At 43.3% G+C, this 19,157-nt stretch overlaps 1 protein-coding gene across 2 annotated transcripts; it reads left to right on the forward strand.

The window, feature by feature from the left end:
* The first annotated feature begins 4,500 nt into the window (after positions 1-4,500).
* Positions 4,501-14,630, forward strand: TGIF1 (TGFB induced factor homeobox 1). Of its 2 annotated transcripts, none has more exons than XM_013942793.2 (3): positions 4,501-4,695; positions 11,975-12,201; positions 13,575-14,630. In XM_013942793.2, the coding sequence occupies exons 1-3, from the start codon at positions 4,599-4,601 to the stop codon at positions 14,139-14,141; spliced, it is 891 nt and encodes a 296-aa protein (XP_013798247.1). In that variant the 5' UTR covers positions 4,501-4,598; the 3' UTR covers positions 14,142-14,630. The 2 variants fall into 2 exon arrangements, with proteins under 2 accessions (XP_013798247.1, XP_013798255.1); XM_013942801.2 differs by lacking the exon at positions 4,501-4,695 and adding an exon at positions 4,831-5,292.
* Positions 14,631-19,157: the final 4,527 nt, after the last annotated feature.

Here is a 19,157-nt window from a genome sequence, read left to right on the forward strand (position 1 = left end):
TGTGCTCAGTTCAGGGACAGGTAAAGTCGACTGAGGTACCAAAGTCTGCAGCTATCAGAAATATATTTGGGAAAAGGGAGATTTGTGAGCAACTTCAGAGTGACTTCAGTTACATGAATGAACCATACAGTGGCAAAAGAAATTCAGCACTGAGATGAATGCAAAACCATGTGCAGGGTAAATTTTAAACAAGCCCTCCAAGGCTGATAAAGCCCTGTGCTCAGTATGTGGCAGTGGCCAAAAATAAAACCTAACATGCTGGATTCCATAAGAAATAGGTCAGGGAGTAATATCAAATTCATATATATTGTCATCAGAGGTATAACCTTGTTTAGAATACTGCATGCAGTCTAAGTAACCTTTGCTGAAAAATGGAGTATTGTAGGACTAGATAGGCTTGGGAGAGAACCAAGACAATGATCAAAAGCTGTGAATAATTCTCAAAGGAGAAGAAATCAAGACAACTGAAAAATTTTATCTCAGAAAGCAGACATGATGAAAGTATACAAAATAATGAATGGTATAGAGAAGGTAAAAGCAGGGACTACTGTTTTCTCGGTCTCAAAGCAGAAGATATTTAATGAAATAAATAGAGAAGGAAAAAAAAAAAAAAGAAATACCTTTACCTGTAATGCACAATTCCACATGAAACTCCACCACAATCTGCCATTATAGAGTTTAAATGTTATGAGATATTAAACATTTATGAGTATAAAGACCATTCAGCTATCTCAATAACAAAATTTTAATTTATATTAAACTATTGCTTCAGGGCTTGTATCTAACTATTAAAGATTAGGATGGGATGTCTGTGGGGAAAATATTGCCTCACATCTGCCTTTCTGTAGCCTTTCCTTTTCCTTTAATACATCTGAGACTAGTCAATGTCATGAGTAAGAAAAGGTGAAGGATGGGTGTAACCCACAACAGCAATTCCTGTTTTTCTGTACATAGGAGAAATTTATTCACTGGAGGAACAGCTATTCATTACATTGCTTTATCCTCATTGTTCAAGGCATCACCTGCTTAACTTCCTGTGTACTACTTTAATTCTGTTCTGAATACAAAATAACAAATTTCCTCACAAACATTTAAATGTCATCTACCACCATAGTATCTGGGTGCTCCACAAAGATCACTGGATTTGTTTTCATAACATCCTATAAAGTGCAAAAATGCAGTATTCTCCAGTTTAAAAATGGTGGCTTCGGTGGTATTTAGGCACACACAGTCCCAGCATCTCAAAGCAAAGCAAAGCACTTGCACAATAAGCATACAATTAGTCATGTGAGGCATCGCATACAGTAATGTGATAGCACAGAAATAAGCATGCATCACCACAGGGCACTGATATCCCCCACAATATAGTCTACTGATAAAGCAAAATTTTCAAAAGATTCAAAATCTTGCCCCTCAGATTTTATTTTTCTCTTTTCTTGGAATCCAGTTCTACAAATGCTTACCTGCCTGTGCATACAAGTCCAGACAGAGCAGAACTTGCTCTGCCTAAACAGTTGTTCCAACCTGTTGGTACAGACATATCTTGATGCGTGTGAATACCACTACTCAACCAAAGAGCTCCACAGATACCAAAGGTATTCATTCAATGACTAGTGTGAACTGTTTTTGAGATATGATTATTAGTGCTGATGCAGCTCCAGTAAATTAAGTCATACTACCACATAATACCACATGTTGGTGAGACTGTGTTAAGAAGGGACTGTGGAAAGTTAAATATTATCATAGGTACCAATTGCTTCTGCCTGCAAGCAGCAGCCAATAGTGACACTCATCCTCAAGTTATGGGCTGATAGTTTACTGAACTCATCATAAACTCAAGCCGTTCCCAATCCTGAGCAGACTCCAGCTCAGGGCATATAAGGAAATCACCTGCCATCTCTTTAGATAAATCTTTCAGGCATGTTGAGGTTTTACTGCTACAGAAGGCTGCCACGGTTTTCTTTCAACCACCCTGCTTTTCTGCCCCCTTTATTGACCCTACCTACCTTAAACACACACCGAGAGTTTCCAAGCTGTAAAGAGAGCTGGAATTTACAGATGAATCCCAGGTAATATCCCAGCCCTGTCCTGAGGGGTGAAAACTTCAAGATGCGCTGCACAAGCCCACTTCCTGTCTTTCCCTGTGGTCCGTTACAGATATGCCCCCTCCACACTTCCAGGGAGTAACCTGGCTCCAAGAAAGCCTCTCCCCAGACTTTGTGATTCAGGAGCTGAAAACGAACATTCACTACTCTGCTGCTTTCTCTCGCTAACCAGAGGAGCACTGAACTACGCTTCAGCTTTCTGCAGCCTTTCTGCCACCTTTGAAAGCTGCCATGATAAGTGTAAGTCACCTTTCTCCTAGCATCCTTCCAGAAAATTCCTAGGAAACAACGTTCCAGCGGAATTAGAAAGAATGCTCCAAACACTCTTAAAAGCAAGATTAAGCTCAGTGTGAGAGTAAAACTTTATTTCCCCCCACCCCCAAAAAGGACGTTGCCAAGAAAAGGAAGAAAAAACAACCCAAACAAACCAAAACCAGGAAAAGTTGTCAGCAATCCCAACAACGATAGGCAAGCGCAAGCTGGCTTAGGCGGTACACAGAAAGGGAAATCTCTTCAAATACTTGACACGTCTTTTGTTAAGTTCCCTTAATTACTTTTTTGGCATGATCGAGCGTGGACACTCAAAACACCACTTTGAAGAGTCAGCTCTCGCAGCTGGGGAGCAGGACTTAAAAAACAAAGCAAAAATCCCAGCTGCGCACTCACATACACACACACCCCAACCCTGAGTCATCACCGTCCCTCAAAGACGCAACTCGCTGCTTGGCATGTTAAAAATACCCGCGTCTGGCGGAGCCTTTTCCTTTCGAGCTCCTACTGTACGGGAAGGCGGCACCGAGCTGCCTGACAGAGCTCCCTGCCCCACATCCCGTGACTCGGCGGAGGTGGGACCCGGCGCGGACCGGGCTGGCACAACACAGCGGGAAGGCGGCCCCCTCCCCCCGCCCCGCGCGCACTCCCGCAGGACGGTTGGCCGCCGGGGTAACGGCCAGCCCGCCCGGCCGGGGGGTAATGTAACGGCTCGCCCCGCTGCCAGGAGCCCTGGGCAGGGCAGCCGCCCGACTCGCTCCGCTTAAGTCAGGGTGTCCGGCCGGCCCTGCCTCACTAACCTAGTGATCCCTCCAGACAGAGGCACCGGATATAAGCGACCAACCCGTTCCCCCAAACAACCCCATGTTCAATAAAAAAAAAAGGGGGGGGAGGGGGCGCTAACCCTGCAGCGTCCAACACTGGGCCCTTTTGTTAACTTAAATTACTCAACAGTCGCCCTTCCCTCCCCCTGCCCGCCACATATGTCCCTCATTCAGGATGTAACAGCTGTTTTATCTCCAGCAAGGTCGCTGTAATTACACTATATAAAATAGTTACAAGGTACTTGGGAGGATTTGCTTATAAAACGCGGTTGCTTCCTCTTCTGATGTGAATGTGTGTTTGTATGCACGGCCAAAGAGGAGGGTGGAGGAAGAAGTGAGCCCTGTTTTGCCATAGGAATCTATTTTTTAAAGAGACATCAATCGTTTTACAACATTCGCTTCCAAAACCAAAGTGCCTGCCACTATTCCTCTTCGTTCAAAAACAAGTAACCACGTGGCTGTGCAAAAGTGAATATATAAATACACTCTCCTGTGAACAAAAACATGCTGCATCTGCACACATTTTTTGAGGGTAGGGTGGCTTATTTTACTTTCCACGCTAAAACCCTCGCGTATAAAATTTCCGCCTGGAGTTTTATGGTCGGTATTTTTATTTGCCCGGGTCTGACAGAAACCTCGCTTTGAAAGGGGGCTGCGGGAGAGCACAAAGAAACGCTGCTAAAGCAGCCTTTGTTATTGGAGGGCTCTCGCCAGTTTCCCCTCGAGTCGATGGAAAGAGCTCGGTGGGAAGTTGGACCGAGCCCTAAATGAACAAGCAGCTCAAAAGTCCTGTATTTCTCATCTCAGAGGAAAATAAACTGTTGCTGCACCACGTGTTTGCCTAAGAGGGATGAGTCAAGCTGTGAGACTTTTTTCTCTTTAAAGCCATGAGCATGTGTCACAGCAAAATCCACGGGGGGGGGGGGGGAGGAGGAGAAAAACAACCTTTACGAACTGATGTAAAAATAACCCCAGAAACAGGACTCGCCTTCCTCGGGAGAGGAGCTGGCAGAGAGCAACTAGGGAGGGTTTGTTGCCGAGACGTTACATGAAATCGGAGGGGGAAGAAGGAGAAGCAGACCCGGGCGCCGCTGAGGGAGGGCCGTGCTGTGCGGGGCCGGCAGCTAGCCGGGGCAGCGAGCGGGGCGTTTCGAAAGCGGTCCGTAACGGCCGCCCCCGAGCCGGCGGCGGCGGCGCGGGCAGCGCCGGGGAAGGAGCCGGGCTGGTTTAATGGCATGCGGGTCCTCGCAGGGCTCCTTCTCCTGCCGTACACACTCTCCTTTCTTCTCCTTTCTATTCACGCGTAGAAGCGGGTGGTTCATCCGGGCAGCAACAGGAGGAGGCTAGTCAAGGGCAGCTGTCAAAATCTCTCCCCTCGCCCCCTTCCCCTTCCAGTTTAATGTTCAGACGCCTGCCTGGAAGAAAGGCGAGGGAGCAGAAGGCACGGAGGGCTCCCCTTCTACTCCGGGCCCCGCCACTCTGTTGTGTGTGCATGAGTGAGTGAGTAAGGGTGTACCCCCCCTCAGCCCTCCCCTCCTATCTGACAGAGCCACAGCAGTCCGGGAGGGGAGGAGAGACGAGCGGGAGGAGGAGGCAGCAACAGCAGCAGCAAGTGCTAGTGTAGCTCTCGGTTACACTCTCTTACTCATTGCTGGAAGGTGGGGGGAGGGTGGACCTTGTGTACCTTTTCCTCTCGTGCCTTTTCTCACTTTAACAAGCTGGGGCCAATCATCGGCAGAAAGGAACAAAGGGAAAGGGGGAGGGAAGCCCACCCCGACAACGGCCGCCACCAGAAAACCCCCGGGCAGGCAGAGCCCTGCCGGCTCCCGCTGACAGCAGCGCGGCCCCGGACCAGGCGCCTGGCACCGGGCTTCTCGCCTGGCGGCGGCGGCGATTCTTCCTCCTTTTCCTCTTCCACCACCACGACCTCCTTCTCCTTCTCCTCCTCTCCCCGCCGAGTTTAAAGGGCGACAGTGTCCGGCCGAGGGGAGAGAAACTTGGGTCGGCGAGCGGGTGCTCCTCGCTCCTGGTGTGCGGGGTATCCGGCGGGAGCAGCGGCTCGGTCCTCGCGATCAAGATGAAAAGTAAAAAAGGTAGTTGTGAGTGTGTGTGAGTGTGAGTGCGAGGGGCCGCCCGACCCCCGTCCTGCCGCCGCTACACGCCGCGGAGAAAGCGGGGAGCCCTGCGCTTTCTTCCTCCATGGGAATGACTTGACTGCGGGGGGGGGGGTGCCAAGTGAAACAGAGACTGCTTTCCTTCTCCTCTCACCCATTTTCTCCCTCATCCCACCCTTTCCCTCCCCCGCCGGGGCCGAGCTCCCGTCGAAGATGGCAGTTAATGTTGCGCTCCCAGACAAAACATGCGGGGCTGTTGTTTGGACGCGGCCGCGTCTCCATGCTGCTGGCTCACTGTCAACAACATGCCCCGGCGCCTGCTTTGTGCCGCCGAGAAGTTTTGTTTTCGCTCTCTCCGCGGAGCCTGTTTCGCCTTCCCTCTTTTAATATCCCCCCCCTTTTTTCTTTTCTTTTCTTTTTTTTTTTTGGTCTCCTTTCTACACCGAATTCGGCCAGCCGGCTAACCTCGGGCGAGGGTGTGAGTCGCTTTCGCAACTTTTTTTACCCGAGGAAAGGCCCCAAGTCGGAACAGAGTGGTGGCCGGGGCGGCCCCGGCTCGCACCCTTTGTTCGGGCTGCGGCGGGTACGCGCGTGTGAGTGCGCGTGAGTGTGTGTGTGTGCTGGGGGCGGGGGGGGGGAAGGCAGTGCCGCGAGAGTTTTAGAGCCGATCTGCAACTCTGCCTGCCGTGTTTTTGGTAACGGTCACTGCCTTTTCCTTCCCTCCTTTATCCCTTATAAACAGCGAGTAATAAAAAAAGTTTCCACACAGTTGGGGTTGAGAGGAGGAGGAGGAGGAGGAGGGAGACTCCCCCCCCAACAAAGAAGTTCTTTAAGTTTTACTGTGTTTATTTCCACACAGGCAAACTTTGTATATAGTTAGAGGATTGTTACTCTTCTCGTTTGTAGTGCTTTATGCGCCTTTAAATGAGAGCTTGACCACAAAGACGAGCAACGTGCTTTCGGATTTAATACATTCCCATTTAATACATCTGCCAGGGTGGGAGGAAGGTTAGAAAGCAATTTATAGGAAACGGGTATCTTTTCAGTTGTGATTTACCAATCTGCGCTGTGGATGAAGAGCGTTTTTCATTTAAAGACCATTAAATTATCCGAAGTAGAGGGTTAGCAGGGTGTAGTGCGCATGTTCAGTACTCCAGAGTTGTGCTGTTTTCCCCCTACTACGCATTCCTGCGGCTCTATAGTAGAGCAGTCTCGCTCATTGTTAATATTCCTGGAGCAATTAATGCATATGTAGTTAGTGAAATCATTGGACTGCTGGAAACGTGATGTACTAATATGATTTGCAGGCTTCGTAAGAAGCTTTGGACTTGCCACTCATTTAAGAGCAGCGCACACAAAGGAAATTAAGCCACAAAGACAAAGTTTAAACAGCAGGCAGGGTGTTGTTTAAAAGCAAAGAATTCAGAGTTCTGGCTGGAACTTTGTATTTATGGCCCCACCACAGATTTCAGTCTGTTAAGTAACTGGATTGATTTTTAGATTACAACATGTGTTGCATACCAAACCCAGCCCTCTAGACCTAGAGACAGTGACAGCTTTGACTTTAAATGTTTCAGTCGTCTTAGGTACGTTCAGATTCTTAACCTTATTACAAGCATTTTTTTATATGGTTTCACTGAATTAATTTAGCCCAGTTATTTTTAGGACATTCCTATGCTCCCTATTTGCCCAGCAGTGGTGAGCTGGTTTCCTGTCTGCAGTTGCTTCCATTGTTCAGACTTCTCTCCCCGAGGGCAGCTGCTGGTTGTTGAAATACCAAACTCCCTGCACTTTCAACTGTTGTTCTTGCCACCCCCGAAATAAATGTGTGTGAAAAATGCTGACGTAGTTTCTAGGTATGCATGTGTAGATGTGTGTGTGTGTGTGTGAGTGAGTGAGAGGGAGATCTGCTTTGAGGATTGGAAGTTCTGGGTTGAAACAATGGAAACAATGAAAGGTGACATGTTGGAGGGAGAACTTTGGAGAGGGGCCATCGGCCTGGGGTTTGTGTGGCAGAGATTAGAAGGTGAAGAGACAAAGGTGGAAACTTTTAGAAAGATGTTAGGGCTAGGGCACCCCTTATCATTAAAGGTTAGGCTTGTAGTTATTTGCAGCCTGGCATTTGAGGCGTATTCAAGAAGTTTAAAATAATGACTTTGTTTCAGACTTCTTTCTCGCAGTCCTAGAAGAATCCTGTTTTAAAAAAATTTGTATAGCACGGCCAAGTCTGGCTGCTTTGGAAGCAATAGAGCTCAAGCTGTGAAATGCAGAGGAAAACAAACAAGCTGGTTCCTCAATTATGAAGCATATTCAAAGGAAAAGTTGTTACTATGGAAATTCCCATATGCATCCCTATAGTTCTTGGTTACTTATGAATAATTTTAAACCAATTTATTTTTGTTGGTGGTTTTTAAATTCACATTAAATTTTAGTGTTTTTTTTTTTAACTAACAGTCTGTGTGTTAAAACCCTGAGGAGTATTCTGTGGATAGTTTCATTTACAAATAATAGCAGTCTGATAGCAATCACACTGAATGTATTCAGCTTGTTAATTAACTGATTTAGAATATAATCATGCAAAGACACAGGCATATGTTCAAGTTCATACATGTGAGGAATCCTACTGAAGTCGGTCACAACAGGATTGGGGCCTTAGATGGGAGCTAGTTGTATTTGTCTGTGCTCACAAACATCCAGCTTAAGAAATTCACAGAACCCTGAGTGTGTGTGTGTGTGGGGGGGGGGGGTTCTTAAGGTGATGGTTTTTTTTTTTTGTCCATTCCCTCTCTGGAGGGCAGAGATTGCTTCTTGTGGTATACTTTGTCCTGTTTTGAACAACAGTTGGCTTCTGCCACTTCCTCTGAAGCTCTTCCTCGACACAATAGGATGTCTTTCCTGACTATTCAGCCTAAATTTCTCATTTGCTTAACTTCCATCTCAGCCTCTCTCTAAATACTTTGTCCTCCTCCTTAAGTATTCAGCATGCCTTGTTAAGTATCGGTAGTTTATTTTGAAATCAACTTTAGTCATCACTGTACTTTTTTTCTCAAGTTGTTTCAAGCTGTTAACTGCTGGGTGTTGAGCCTAGCATTGTATGTGAGATTCTAGGTGTAATCTTCCCTGAGCTGATTGCAGGAGGACCTGTAAAGTCTTTGGGCTGTGATACAGAGCAGTGGTGCATTCAATCATGTCTATGACTTCAGCTAGGAAGCCAGGAAGGTAGTCATTTATAAAGATGAGATGCTGATCATACAGTTCTTAGGTCATGAATAGCTTGGAGTGAATAGGGACTGCTCATCTAAGTGAAGATGGCAGGATTTGAGGACTAGGATTTTGTATTGTTTCTTAGACCTCTCTACAGATGAACTTGCGCTGCTTTAGTTAGTCATATAAAAGGAGTATTTCCGTTTAGATTAACTGTGTTTAGGAGAAAACGTAAAGTAACCTGACGCTAGCCTGCTTTTAAGATGAAATAAATTACTAGGTCAGCTGGAGGGACTCGGCATGTCCACAAGCCTTTATTCCGGGTGTAAATAACAGTAAGCCAATGGTCCAGTCGTGGAGCCTGGCCAGGAACCTTTTCAGTTGGGCCCTGTTAAAACAGGAAACCAGCAGCGAATAGCCTGATTACTAACAAGAAGGAAAAACAAAGCTGGGCTGTAATCAGCAGGAATGCTTTAATGAAAACAGAGCCTTGACAGCAACAACGTGGCTCCTGCTCTAGTAAAAAATATCAGCTGAGGTAGTGAGAGATTTCTAGCCATGACTTCCTGTTGCTGCTCTGTCTGTACCGCGCTGGAGATGTCTGCTGAAGGTTCAGAGGTCTGATCGTTTATTTAAATGAGAAGTTGTAACACACTGGTTTTCCTGCTTAACCAAAACCTGTTTTGTGTCACTAGCTCACTCTGTCAATTAATATGACACACCAAGTAAGCGGGGCAAAGGGCAGGCTCCAGTGTTGATTCATTTGTGACTAGGTAGGCTGCAGTTAGTAAGATGGCAACTTTTACATTAGAAGTGCAATAGCAGGAGATCCTATTTGCGAAACAAAGATTTCATGTGGTTGGCTTTGAGACAGTATTTTGTCAAGTTTTTTTTTCCGGTGGAAAAAGGCAGTTCTAAAACCAGTTTTGCTGTCAAATCAGCATTCTTGAATTCAGAGAGGCTTCAGTGGAGTTTTTGAGCTGCGTATGAGATCTCAGAGTTTTTTTCCAAATGTGGTGATATGTCTGGAGAATTTTGTGTTATGCCATGTAAATGCGGCTTACAAACTCTTAGACACCTAATTTTCCTCACAGGAGTAGTTTCTTTGGCTTCTCCTCCCTCTTATTTCCAACATTCACTGTTTGCCTCTCCCTGTTTCCCAAGGTCCTGCCTTGCTGCCTATTATATTTAAAAACAAACAAAAAAACCCAACCCACTGAAGTGCTGCAACTTCTAGTTTCTGACAAACAAGAACAGCACACTTGAAAACACTGTCTGAATAATGTAAGCTAGTTTTAGCTAGTTTTTAAATTCAATTGAAAAGGGATGAGCTGCTTTGCAGAGCCATCATGTTGTCTGTGCGTGATCTTTGTTCCAAGTAGTGACACTCGTGGCTCAGGACCCCTTGTGCAAGGCATGTTTGCAGGTTACATGGCAAGCATGGCAGCGCTTTCCTTGAAGCTGTTACAAATAAAATACGTTTTGCTCAGAATCTTACTAAAGTAAACTTGACATACTTTCTATATGAATTAGGGATCTGTTTGCATAATTTGGCGTTTATCTTGTGTTGGCTATTTAAATAGTATCCTATTGTTCCTGTTCCATGACTGGATAATTTATGTAGCTAATCATCACAGGAAAAATGTATATTCGGCTGTAATGTTCACAGTTTGATGTTTGTTAGTTACATAAATCAGCAATTGAGAGAAGGAAAACAATACTATGCAAGTTACTAAAGTAACTACGCCAGACAAATTGCAGCTTGATCGTGCTACTGGGAATGCTTCCATGCCAAAAACAGGCATTGAAATCTGAATAACTTAAACTAAATTTAGGGATATTGGGGCTAGCCCCAATTGGGGGGGGGGAAGAATTCATAATATCCGCTTTGGCTACCATTTGAAAGTGTGGGTAGGGGTCCTACTCCCCCCCCCCTTAAGTATTGAGCAAAACTTGCATCTACCCCCTTTTTAAAAATTATATTAATTCCTTTTATCTCTTTACTTATGGGCATAAATATAGCTTTATATAGTTTTATGTTTCACAGACACACTTCCCATATTTTGAGGTTGACTTTATTTCCTTAGATAAAGCAGAATTTTTGCTCACAGAGTTTTTACTTTTGATGTTTAACATTGCTAGCTGTTATGAGTGAGCAAGTTCCTTTTTTTTTTTTTTCTCCCCTGAATGAAATGCAGGTTCAGAACCAAAAAAAAAGTGATCTGAGTGATCCTTCTACAGTTTCTAGAAAATGCTTCAGAAAACCAATATATTTTGAGTCAAAATAAGTATTGGATTGTATTAGTTGAAATGAGTGATATTTCTTATTTAGATTTATAGATGGTTTGCAAGATTCTTAAAATTTTGGGTGAGATTAAAGTATTTAAAGCTAAAGCATGGTTTTCTTTGTATATTACAGTGCTGTTTGTTTCTTCAGTGATTTGTGTATCTACCAAAGGAACAGCATTGTAGTCTTCCTAGCTATGGACTATAAAATACTAAATTTTTTTAAAATTTTGTTTACATACCATAGCTTCAGATAAGTAGTAGTATGGTGTATATATGAAGGACGAATGAAATTTTAAAATTGGTTCATTTCTTTGTACTGAAGGGGAAAAAGGATGTGCAGTTAACTTGTAAATCTGGAGCCTTTACAGTAAGTGTAGCACAAAGCACACATTTCCACAGACTGAAAAGTGATAAGAAAACCTTGAAGTTGAAAAAATAATCAGGATGCATTCAGAGTGAAACATTTTTAAAAATATTAAATGATTGCAGTTCTTTGATACAGGAGTACAATTAAATAACAAAAGTGCATCTCCTGATACACTGGTGGACTCAATATGAATTAAGCACTTTGTTCTTTCCTTTTTCTGCACTTTTTTTTAAGTAAATGAAAATCCATGTGGGGTGGTGGGCAGACACAATTTTCCTTTTCTTCTTTTCCTCTTTCATTTAGTTTTTATTAACAAGCTATCTCTCCCAAGAGGAAGGCATCAGCATGTTAGGGAGTAATTAAATAACCCATCGCTTGAGCTGGGTGTCTGGGTTTTAAGTTCTTGCTATTGGCTTTTTGCCCAGTCACTAGATAGTTATCCTTGAAGAAAAGTGTTGGATGCATACCATAGCAAGCAAATTTGCACGATATTGGCATTAGATAGAAGCTATCTGATAACATGTGGTAGATAAAAGGTTGCTAGGGGAACAAGAAAATGAGCGTTTATGGAAAAGAATTCCCCTTGGAACAGATCACTGGTGCTACTTTTTGTTCAGCTGACAGGGAAGCCACAGCTTGACAAGTTTAATGCTACAGGACAAATCCCCTGTATAGGAGGCTGTAGCCTGATTCACAGTAAAGATGGTTAATATAATAAAAATTGTCTGAACCAGAAAATGCTGAAGCCAAGTAGTTTACTGAGTTAGGAGGCTGATTGTTCTTGCCTTTTTATAATTGTAGGTGTAGTTGCAATATCAGGCAGCGAAACAGAGGATGATGACACTATGGATGTCCCACTGGATCTTTCCTCTTCTGCTGGCTCTGGCAAACGGAGGAGACGGGGCAACTTGCCCAAGGAATCAGTGCAGATTCTTCGGGACTGGCTATATGAGCACCGATACAATGCTTATCCTTCAGAGCAAGAAAAGGCGCTGTTATCCCGACAAACACACCTTTCCACACTACAGGTATTCAAAAAAAAACCCCAAACCAGCTCCTGCTTTAAATGATCTCTTTTCCCTTTTCCTAATTTACCTGAAGTCTGGTCTCTGATATAAATGTTTACACTGTATGTGGCATTTCCTCTTATTGTTACTCACTCTTCTTCTGATGTCACTTGTAAGGAGAAGTACTGTTCCAGCTACAAATGTACTGTGTCATGACGATCTTTGCTTATTGGGAATAAAACTACCTTTTTGGGGCGAACAGACAGTCATGAATTTGAACATGCATGTTAATTTTGCAGGACCAGGACCCAAAAGACATAAGAGTCTCTATAGGGTAATTTGCTATGGGGAGAAGGTATTTATTTTTTTTGTCAGCAGAGCTTTTGTGGTGATAGATACACAGCTTAACAGCATAATTCTTCACTTTTAAAACTGTAACTTGAGGCTCAGTCTGTAGAACATGCACATATCTAATTATGTGTATGATTACTTCCATTAAGATCAGTGGAACAACCTGTATGGATAAAGCTACTCAGGCACATTACTGTGGGTGTGATCAGGCTTTTAGGTGGTTGGGAGTACTGGATTCCCATCCAGGGGCTATGCCACTGACAGCTGTGAGGTCCCCTGGACACATCCTTTTTGTCTTCTATGATCATCTTTTTTCTGCAGAATAGCTAGTAAAAATTGCTGCTTTCCACCTCATGGGAAAGTGGCTGCATGAAAACTTGTGTAAACCCTGGGTTTGAGAGATGGTAAATATAGAGTGCTCCTCTTGACTACTGGGCTTTATTTTTCCGGATTAATTCTCTAGTACAAATTTTGTAATTGACTATTAAATAAAATTTCCTTAATGTAACATCATAAAGAAAACCTTCTTTATATAGTAAACACAAAAAAGCCGTTAAACTATAAACTATCCTGTATCACCCAGGAAACTGGTTTGATATTTAAACAAGGACAAACTTAAATGAGGTAATTCATGTTATGTCTGTCGACACAGTCAGTTGAACAAGGAAAATCAGTAACTATTTGTGGGAGGAGTGGCTCTCTTCAGAGAGAAAAGGTTTTCCTGTTGTTAATTAACCTAAGTGTAGGGAACAATAGCTAATAGGTTAATGTGTGTGCACAGAGTTAAAAGCTAAACCTTTCAGTTCAGGCTAGCAGTCTTCAGATTTCCTGGGGCTTTTTGTAAAAGGAGTGGGGAGCTGGGGGTAGAACAGGGACAAGGGAAAGGCCTTTGCAAGGCATGTCAGAACTTGTCAGTAGGTCTCTCTTTTGTTCTGCAGTTAAGGAAACTGCTTGGAGGGATTCATTAATCTAACCGAATGACTCTAGTGGCACATAGTTGGAAATGGATGAAGGTAGAAATTAAGATGTCATTATATTCCCAGGTCTGCAACTGGTTTATCAATGCACGCCGCAGGCTTTTACCTGACATGCTGAGGAAGGATGGCAAAGACCCAAATCAATTCACTATCTCGCGAAGAGGGACCAAGCTTTCTGAGGGCGGTCTGGTGGAGTCTTCCATGAGCACAAAAAACTACATTCCACTGCTGGAGGAGAACTCCTTTCTTCCTGCTACCACAGCACTCAACAAGACTGTGTCCTCTTCTAAACCTGCTTCCCCAGGATCAGTCTTGGCTCGACCATCAGTGATTTGCCACACAACCGTGACTGCATTGAAAGATGCCCCTTTCCATTTTTGCCAACCAGCAGATGTAGGCCAGACCACGGACCTGCAGCAGCCCCCAGCCAACAGCTTCACAGAGAACTCCCTCTCCTACCATGAGGATGCATCTAAACTGGGACCTGGTGCAAATGCACAAAGTGGCCTCTTCAACACTCCTCCTCCAACCCCACCAGACCTTAACCAGGATTTTAGTGGATTTCAGCTACTGGTGGATGTTGCACTCAAAAGGGCGGCAGAGATGGAGTTGCAGGCAAAACTTCTGGCCTAAATCCCCTTCCTTCTCCTTCCCCCTTTTGTTTTTCCAGGCAGGGATCTAACAGCTGTGTGGTTATTGCCACCCACACGATATCAAAAGACTTATCTGCATTATTATTATTTTTTTTATTAATCTTATTTGCACAAGGGATTGCTGAAATGAAGCTTCCTGTCACTGAGATGGTCTTCAGTGGAATATGGTCATTCCAAGAATTATAAACTTAAAGCTACTGTAGAAAGAAAGGATTGTGTGTGTTTTTCTTTTTAATGTTTTCTTTGTAGGTTTTTCATAATGTGAGATGGTTCCCAAGATCATGTGATTTGTTTTTGTTTCTTTCAGACTGTGCAATATCTAGTAATGATATAGAGTCTTCTTATCATTCCCATGCGGAACAGAATATACCGACACGCTGTCTAAAATAAATTTTCAATTTTTTTAACAATATGAACTTGGATGATTATGCTTTTTTCCCATAATGTAATAAAATATTTTCTTTAAAAATGGATGCACACAGAGTATTTTGTTGAATACGAGCTTTGCAGAAAATGGAGCTTTACCCTTGAAATAAACTGAAGCGAGAAATATTTTTTTGAGCTCATACTGACTTTGTTTGGTTTAGAGAGCTACGCTAGCAGTTGTTGTTAACCAGATGTTTAAAGGAATGCTGAAAAGTGGGTCAGAAGTACCTGTGTTCTGCTATGTTGAAATTTTTAAAGGGGCCAAAGGGAACTGTGTAGTCAACTTGCATTAAATTTCAGAGGGGATGTCTTGGGCCCCCCTAATAATTTAAGCCTTTGGCTACTAGAAATACCTTAGGGCTGGGAGATGTAACAGCCCGTGGGTAGCTTCTGAAGATGAAATAAGGCCAGACAAAGGGTTGGTTGCAGGTCTTTGTGATACAGCTTCTAGACTTAGCTGCTCACAAGTTTGCAGGAGGTCCCCAGTCCTTTTTTTGGACTATCAATTACAAGATTTTGATTCTCTAATTCTAGGGGACTGGCACAGAATAGTCAATATATTAGGCTGGAATTTGAGTTTCGGGAACCAGGTCTTTGAGATATTTAAACACCAAACAGTTGACTTAAGCTTTAAGAGAGATCCCTGCTGTATCTGGGTGTATTGTAGCCAAAGGAATCTGAGTTGCTTCTCAGAACAAGACTTGGCTATCAAAATGACATACCACTTTTCAAAAATGGGGAGACTTGTAGCTCATATTTCAACTTATTTGAATGTCAGTCACCCACCCTTATCCTTCTAACAACAGTGAAACAAGAGACCTCTAGGGGGGAAAAAAAATTGGTTCTGGTTAATCCTTAAAAACAAACTTGTCTGTTCAGGGGAAGGGGGAGGGTTGAGCAGGAGAGCTGGCAAATTTAAGGCTCTATCCTCAGGAGTAGAAGACTGCAATATTTATGCATATGTGCTGTTTTGTTTTGCCTTTTTTTTTCTTTTTTTTAGTGACAGAAATACAGGGAGTATTTCTTTGTCATCTGGAGTACTCTTTGGATTTCTACCCAACTTCTGCTCTTCTTAAACCTCGAAGTTTAAAATCAATGGCTGTATGTTTTAAAAAGCAAATAGTAAACACTGTGTGTGAAAATAAGGCTCTCTAGGGCTATCCTCATATACTGTATGAAAGTAGGATTATGTACAAAGAAAAATAAGTATTTTCTATTGAAATGAACCTAAAAAAATAATTTTGAACACAGCTAGAGATAGCTATATATTTCATTTTCAAGGAATAGCGTAGACATTCAGAAAGAGCCTTTGTGTCGTTTCTCTCTATGTCTAGACACTGTACTTCATACTTTTAGGTATCCCAAAGGAAATAATAGCCTATGCACACTTTTTTGGCCACTTGTAAAACAAAGTGGAAGTACACCTCCGTGTAACTGAGGTCTGCGCTGAAGAAAAAATTGGGCCTTTTGTGGCATAGATTCTTGCTCTCAAAGGCTGCTAGAGAGACTAATTTGGTGCCTTCTTTGCTAAAGGTTTGTTAAGTTGCTTTCTTGTCCACATGCAAAACAAAGATTTTTATTAAAACGCTCCTTATGCCCATGCATCAAGCACTGGCCAAGAAAAAACAACCTCAAGCAAATATTTGAGTTGTTTGATCTGAGTCGTTTGACTTTTTCCTTCATTTTTCAAAGCAGGTTACTAGTGTGTTGAGGGATAGAGGAAGAATAGGGGGATGAGATCATTAAAGGGCATTCTCAGGGATCCTTCCTCTTCATTACTCTGCCCTTAATAAAAGATGTCAGCAAGCTGAGAAAAAAAATTGAGCTTTGCTTGCTGAGCTGACCAGTTCTGTAATTCCACTAAAACAGCTGTAGTAATGAAAATGAAAATAGGATGAGGAAGAAAACTGTTGCCATTCAGATTAAAACAGTTTTCACTGAAAGTAACAGACTGTGGTCTCGGTGCAATTTTCATTTATCTTTATGCTACACAAAGTGGCATTAGTGTAACTGAGAACCAAACTCTGCACCTGTGATGATTTCCTTTCTGCTGACTGACTTATCCTGGGGACTTCATTTATGACCAATTTAGCTGGAGGCCTTTTTTTTTAATTATTATTTGTTAAGGTTACACCTAGAAGTTCAGCTATAGTCATAAGCCAAACCTCTTTGGCTGAGTAGCACCTGGCACAGAGAGAAAAAGCTTTTCCCTACCCTTGGGTGTTATTTAACTTGGAGGAAGAAAGTGACTCATATTGAAGTACCACTAAAATAATATCAAAAGGGAGTTTCTGCTTTCCTGTAATCTAGCACTGATAGATTTGGTTCAGGCTATTGAAGTTTGCCTGAATCTATTCTTTCAGAGCAGAAACTTCAAGTAACTCCAGATAAAATTATCGAGGTTAGATTTAGGACATCAGGTGGAGCTAGGATCCAAAACCAAGCAGGAGTCCTAATAACTAATGAATCAAAGGCTTCATGTGCCAGCCACTCATCCCTGTGAGAACAAAGGAGTTTATTTCTGGAAATGTGTTTGGCCATGGAATAGGGGGAAAAAAGAGGGGTAAAAAGAAACAGACAACAAGAGCAGTTCTGCTGTTCTTGCTGTGGTGATAAACCTAATTGCAAAGAAGCTGTGTCAAAAACAGACCTCTGTCTAAAAGCACAAACTTAGAATGATTCAAAAGAAAGCACTGCTGTGCTTTGCTAGACACCATGTGGTCGATTAGCAGAGCGTAAGTGACCTAAGCAGGGTGACAAATCTATGCCAGTGAAAACAGCTCACACGCAGACTTAGTCAACCTTGTTTTCATGGCTTTTGTGTCTTGTAAACAACTTGGGGCAGCTGCATGTGATAAATCTCTGTCTGCACTAAGCAGAAATAATTACAACAGGGAGGGAATCTTGCGTCCGGCGGCTCTGTGTGCAGATGGGGGTGTCTCGCTGGATGTTTGGGGACTCGCGGTGTTGCGTGCACTTCCTAGCTTTTGCCATGAGGTCGATGTACATGTCTATAAACCTGCTGAAAGCATAGCAGCTGGCCTCATGTGTTCAGGGGGAGGGAAGGGGTGCGGAGGAGAGCATGGAGCCAAGGAGAGCGCGGTAACTGGCTTCGGGACTGCCGCTCGCGGGCAGTCCTGGCTCGGCTGCTGCAATCGATGCAGCCTCTGCTCTGGCTGCAGGCTGTCAGAGGCGCACAGGTACCAACCGCCCTGGAAAAAGGGGTGCAGGAGAAAGTAAGCAAAACCTGGGGGGGAAAAAAATCATTGCTGAAATAGTGTGTGTGTGTGTGTGTGCGTGGCCTGGGTTGTGGGTGGGGGGAGGGGGTAGGCAGATGATCACAGTTGTCCTCTTGGAGAGGAGGAAAGCACGCACTGGGAAACCCAGCCAAACAGAGGTGTAGTGCAGCTTGAAGTCTAGGTGCACTATGACCCTGTTAAGTGCTACTTTCATACCTGTATCTGGGTCATTTGCAGTTAACTGTATGCTGCCTGTCAAAGTTTGTTTTCATCAGTTGTGTGTCTCACAGCACTTCATGCTGGTTCTTTTTTTTTTTTTTTTTTTTGGTTAACTCTTATAAGCCTATTCCTGTAGTACTTCATACATTTTTTAAAGTCTCTTTTCTTTTCTGTTTTCTTTTCTTTCTTTTCTCTTTTTTCTTTTCTTCTTTCTTCTTTCCTCTTTTCTCTTTTCTTTTCTTCTTTTCTTTTCTCTTTTCTTTTCTCTTTTCTTTTCTTTTCTTTTCTTTTCTTTTCTTTTCTTTTCTTTTCTTTTCTTTTCTCTTTTCTATTGCAGTTGTCAACCTTTCCTCCTGCCTTTTGCCAGATAGGGATCACTGGCATAAATACAGTGCGTGTTCACTCTTCAGGACATTATTCAGGACATTATTGTTACCATTATTGTTGACATTATTGAACAAGTCTCTTGTTCACCGATTGCCTGAGTTCTTGTGCGTTCATCCTGTTTCACTGGTTTAGCGGGCTTGTCTTCCATAAGCTCCAGTGCTCAGAGTAAAGGCAAAGAGATTAGATTAGGTGCTCTCTCTAGCAAAACGTCACTTAAAGCTGTCACTATTCTAGACATAATAGTAATTGAATTCACATGTGCTGTATGCAGTTCAGTGTCTGTTCTGCTCCCTATCGTAACAATGAGTGCCTGGAGTTCTGCAAACTATTGACCACTAAAATCACATAAAATGATACTAGCTAGGCTACAAACTCAAAACTCAGGCTGCCTTCTTCATCTAAGTTTTGCAGGAATTCCTACTGACAGCTCAAAGCCATGGCATTTAGCCATTTTGCTCACTTTTCCCTTTGAGACAGTGGCTTTATTTGCCTTAAAATTCCCCTGTCTTTCTAAAGGAAAAAAATGAGGCTCAGCTCTGAGGCACTGGGTGTGGGACTAAAGTGGTCAAGTATCACAGGCTACACGGGCAAACTAGCGTAGCTTCCTACAACAGATAAAACGTGCACAACCCTTGGTAGCACTGCGGTGCTGCATAGCATGGATCGCGGTTACTGAAGCTGATGCAGACATGCCTAAGTCACATCTGCCTCCCAGCTAACCCCTG

This window comes from Apteryx mantelli, chromosome 2, assembly GCF_036417845.1.
Source record: "Apteryx mantelli isolate bAptMan1 chromosome 2, bAptMan1.hap1, whole genome shotgun sequence".
In the NCBI taxonomy this organism is placed as follows: domain Eukaryota; kingdom Metazoa; phylum Chordata; class Aves; order Apterygiformes; family Apterygidae; genus Apteryx; species Apteryx mantelli.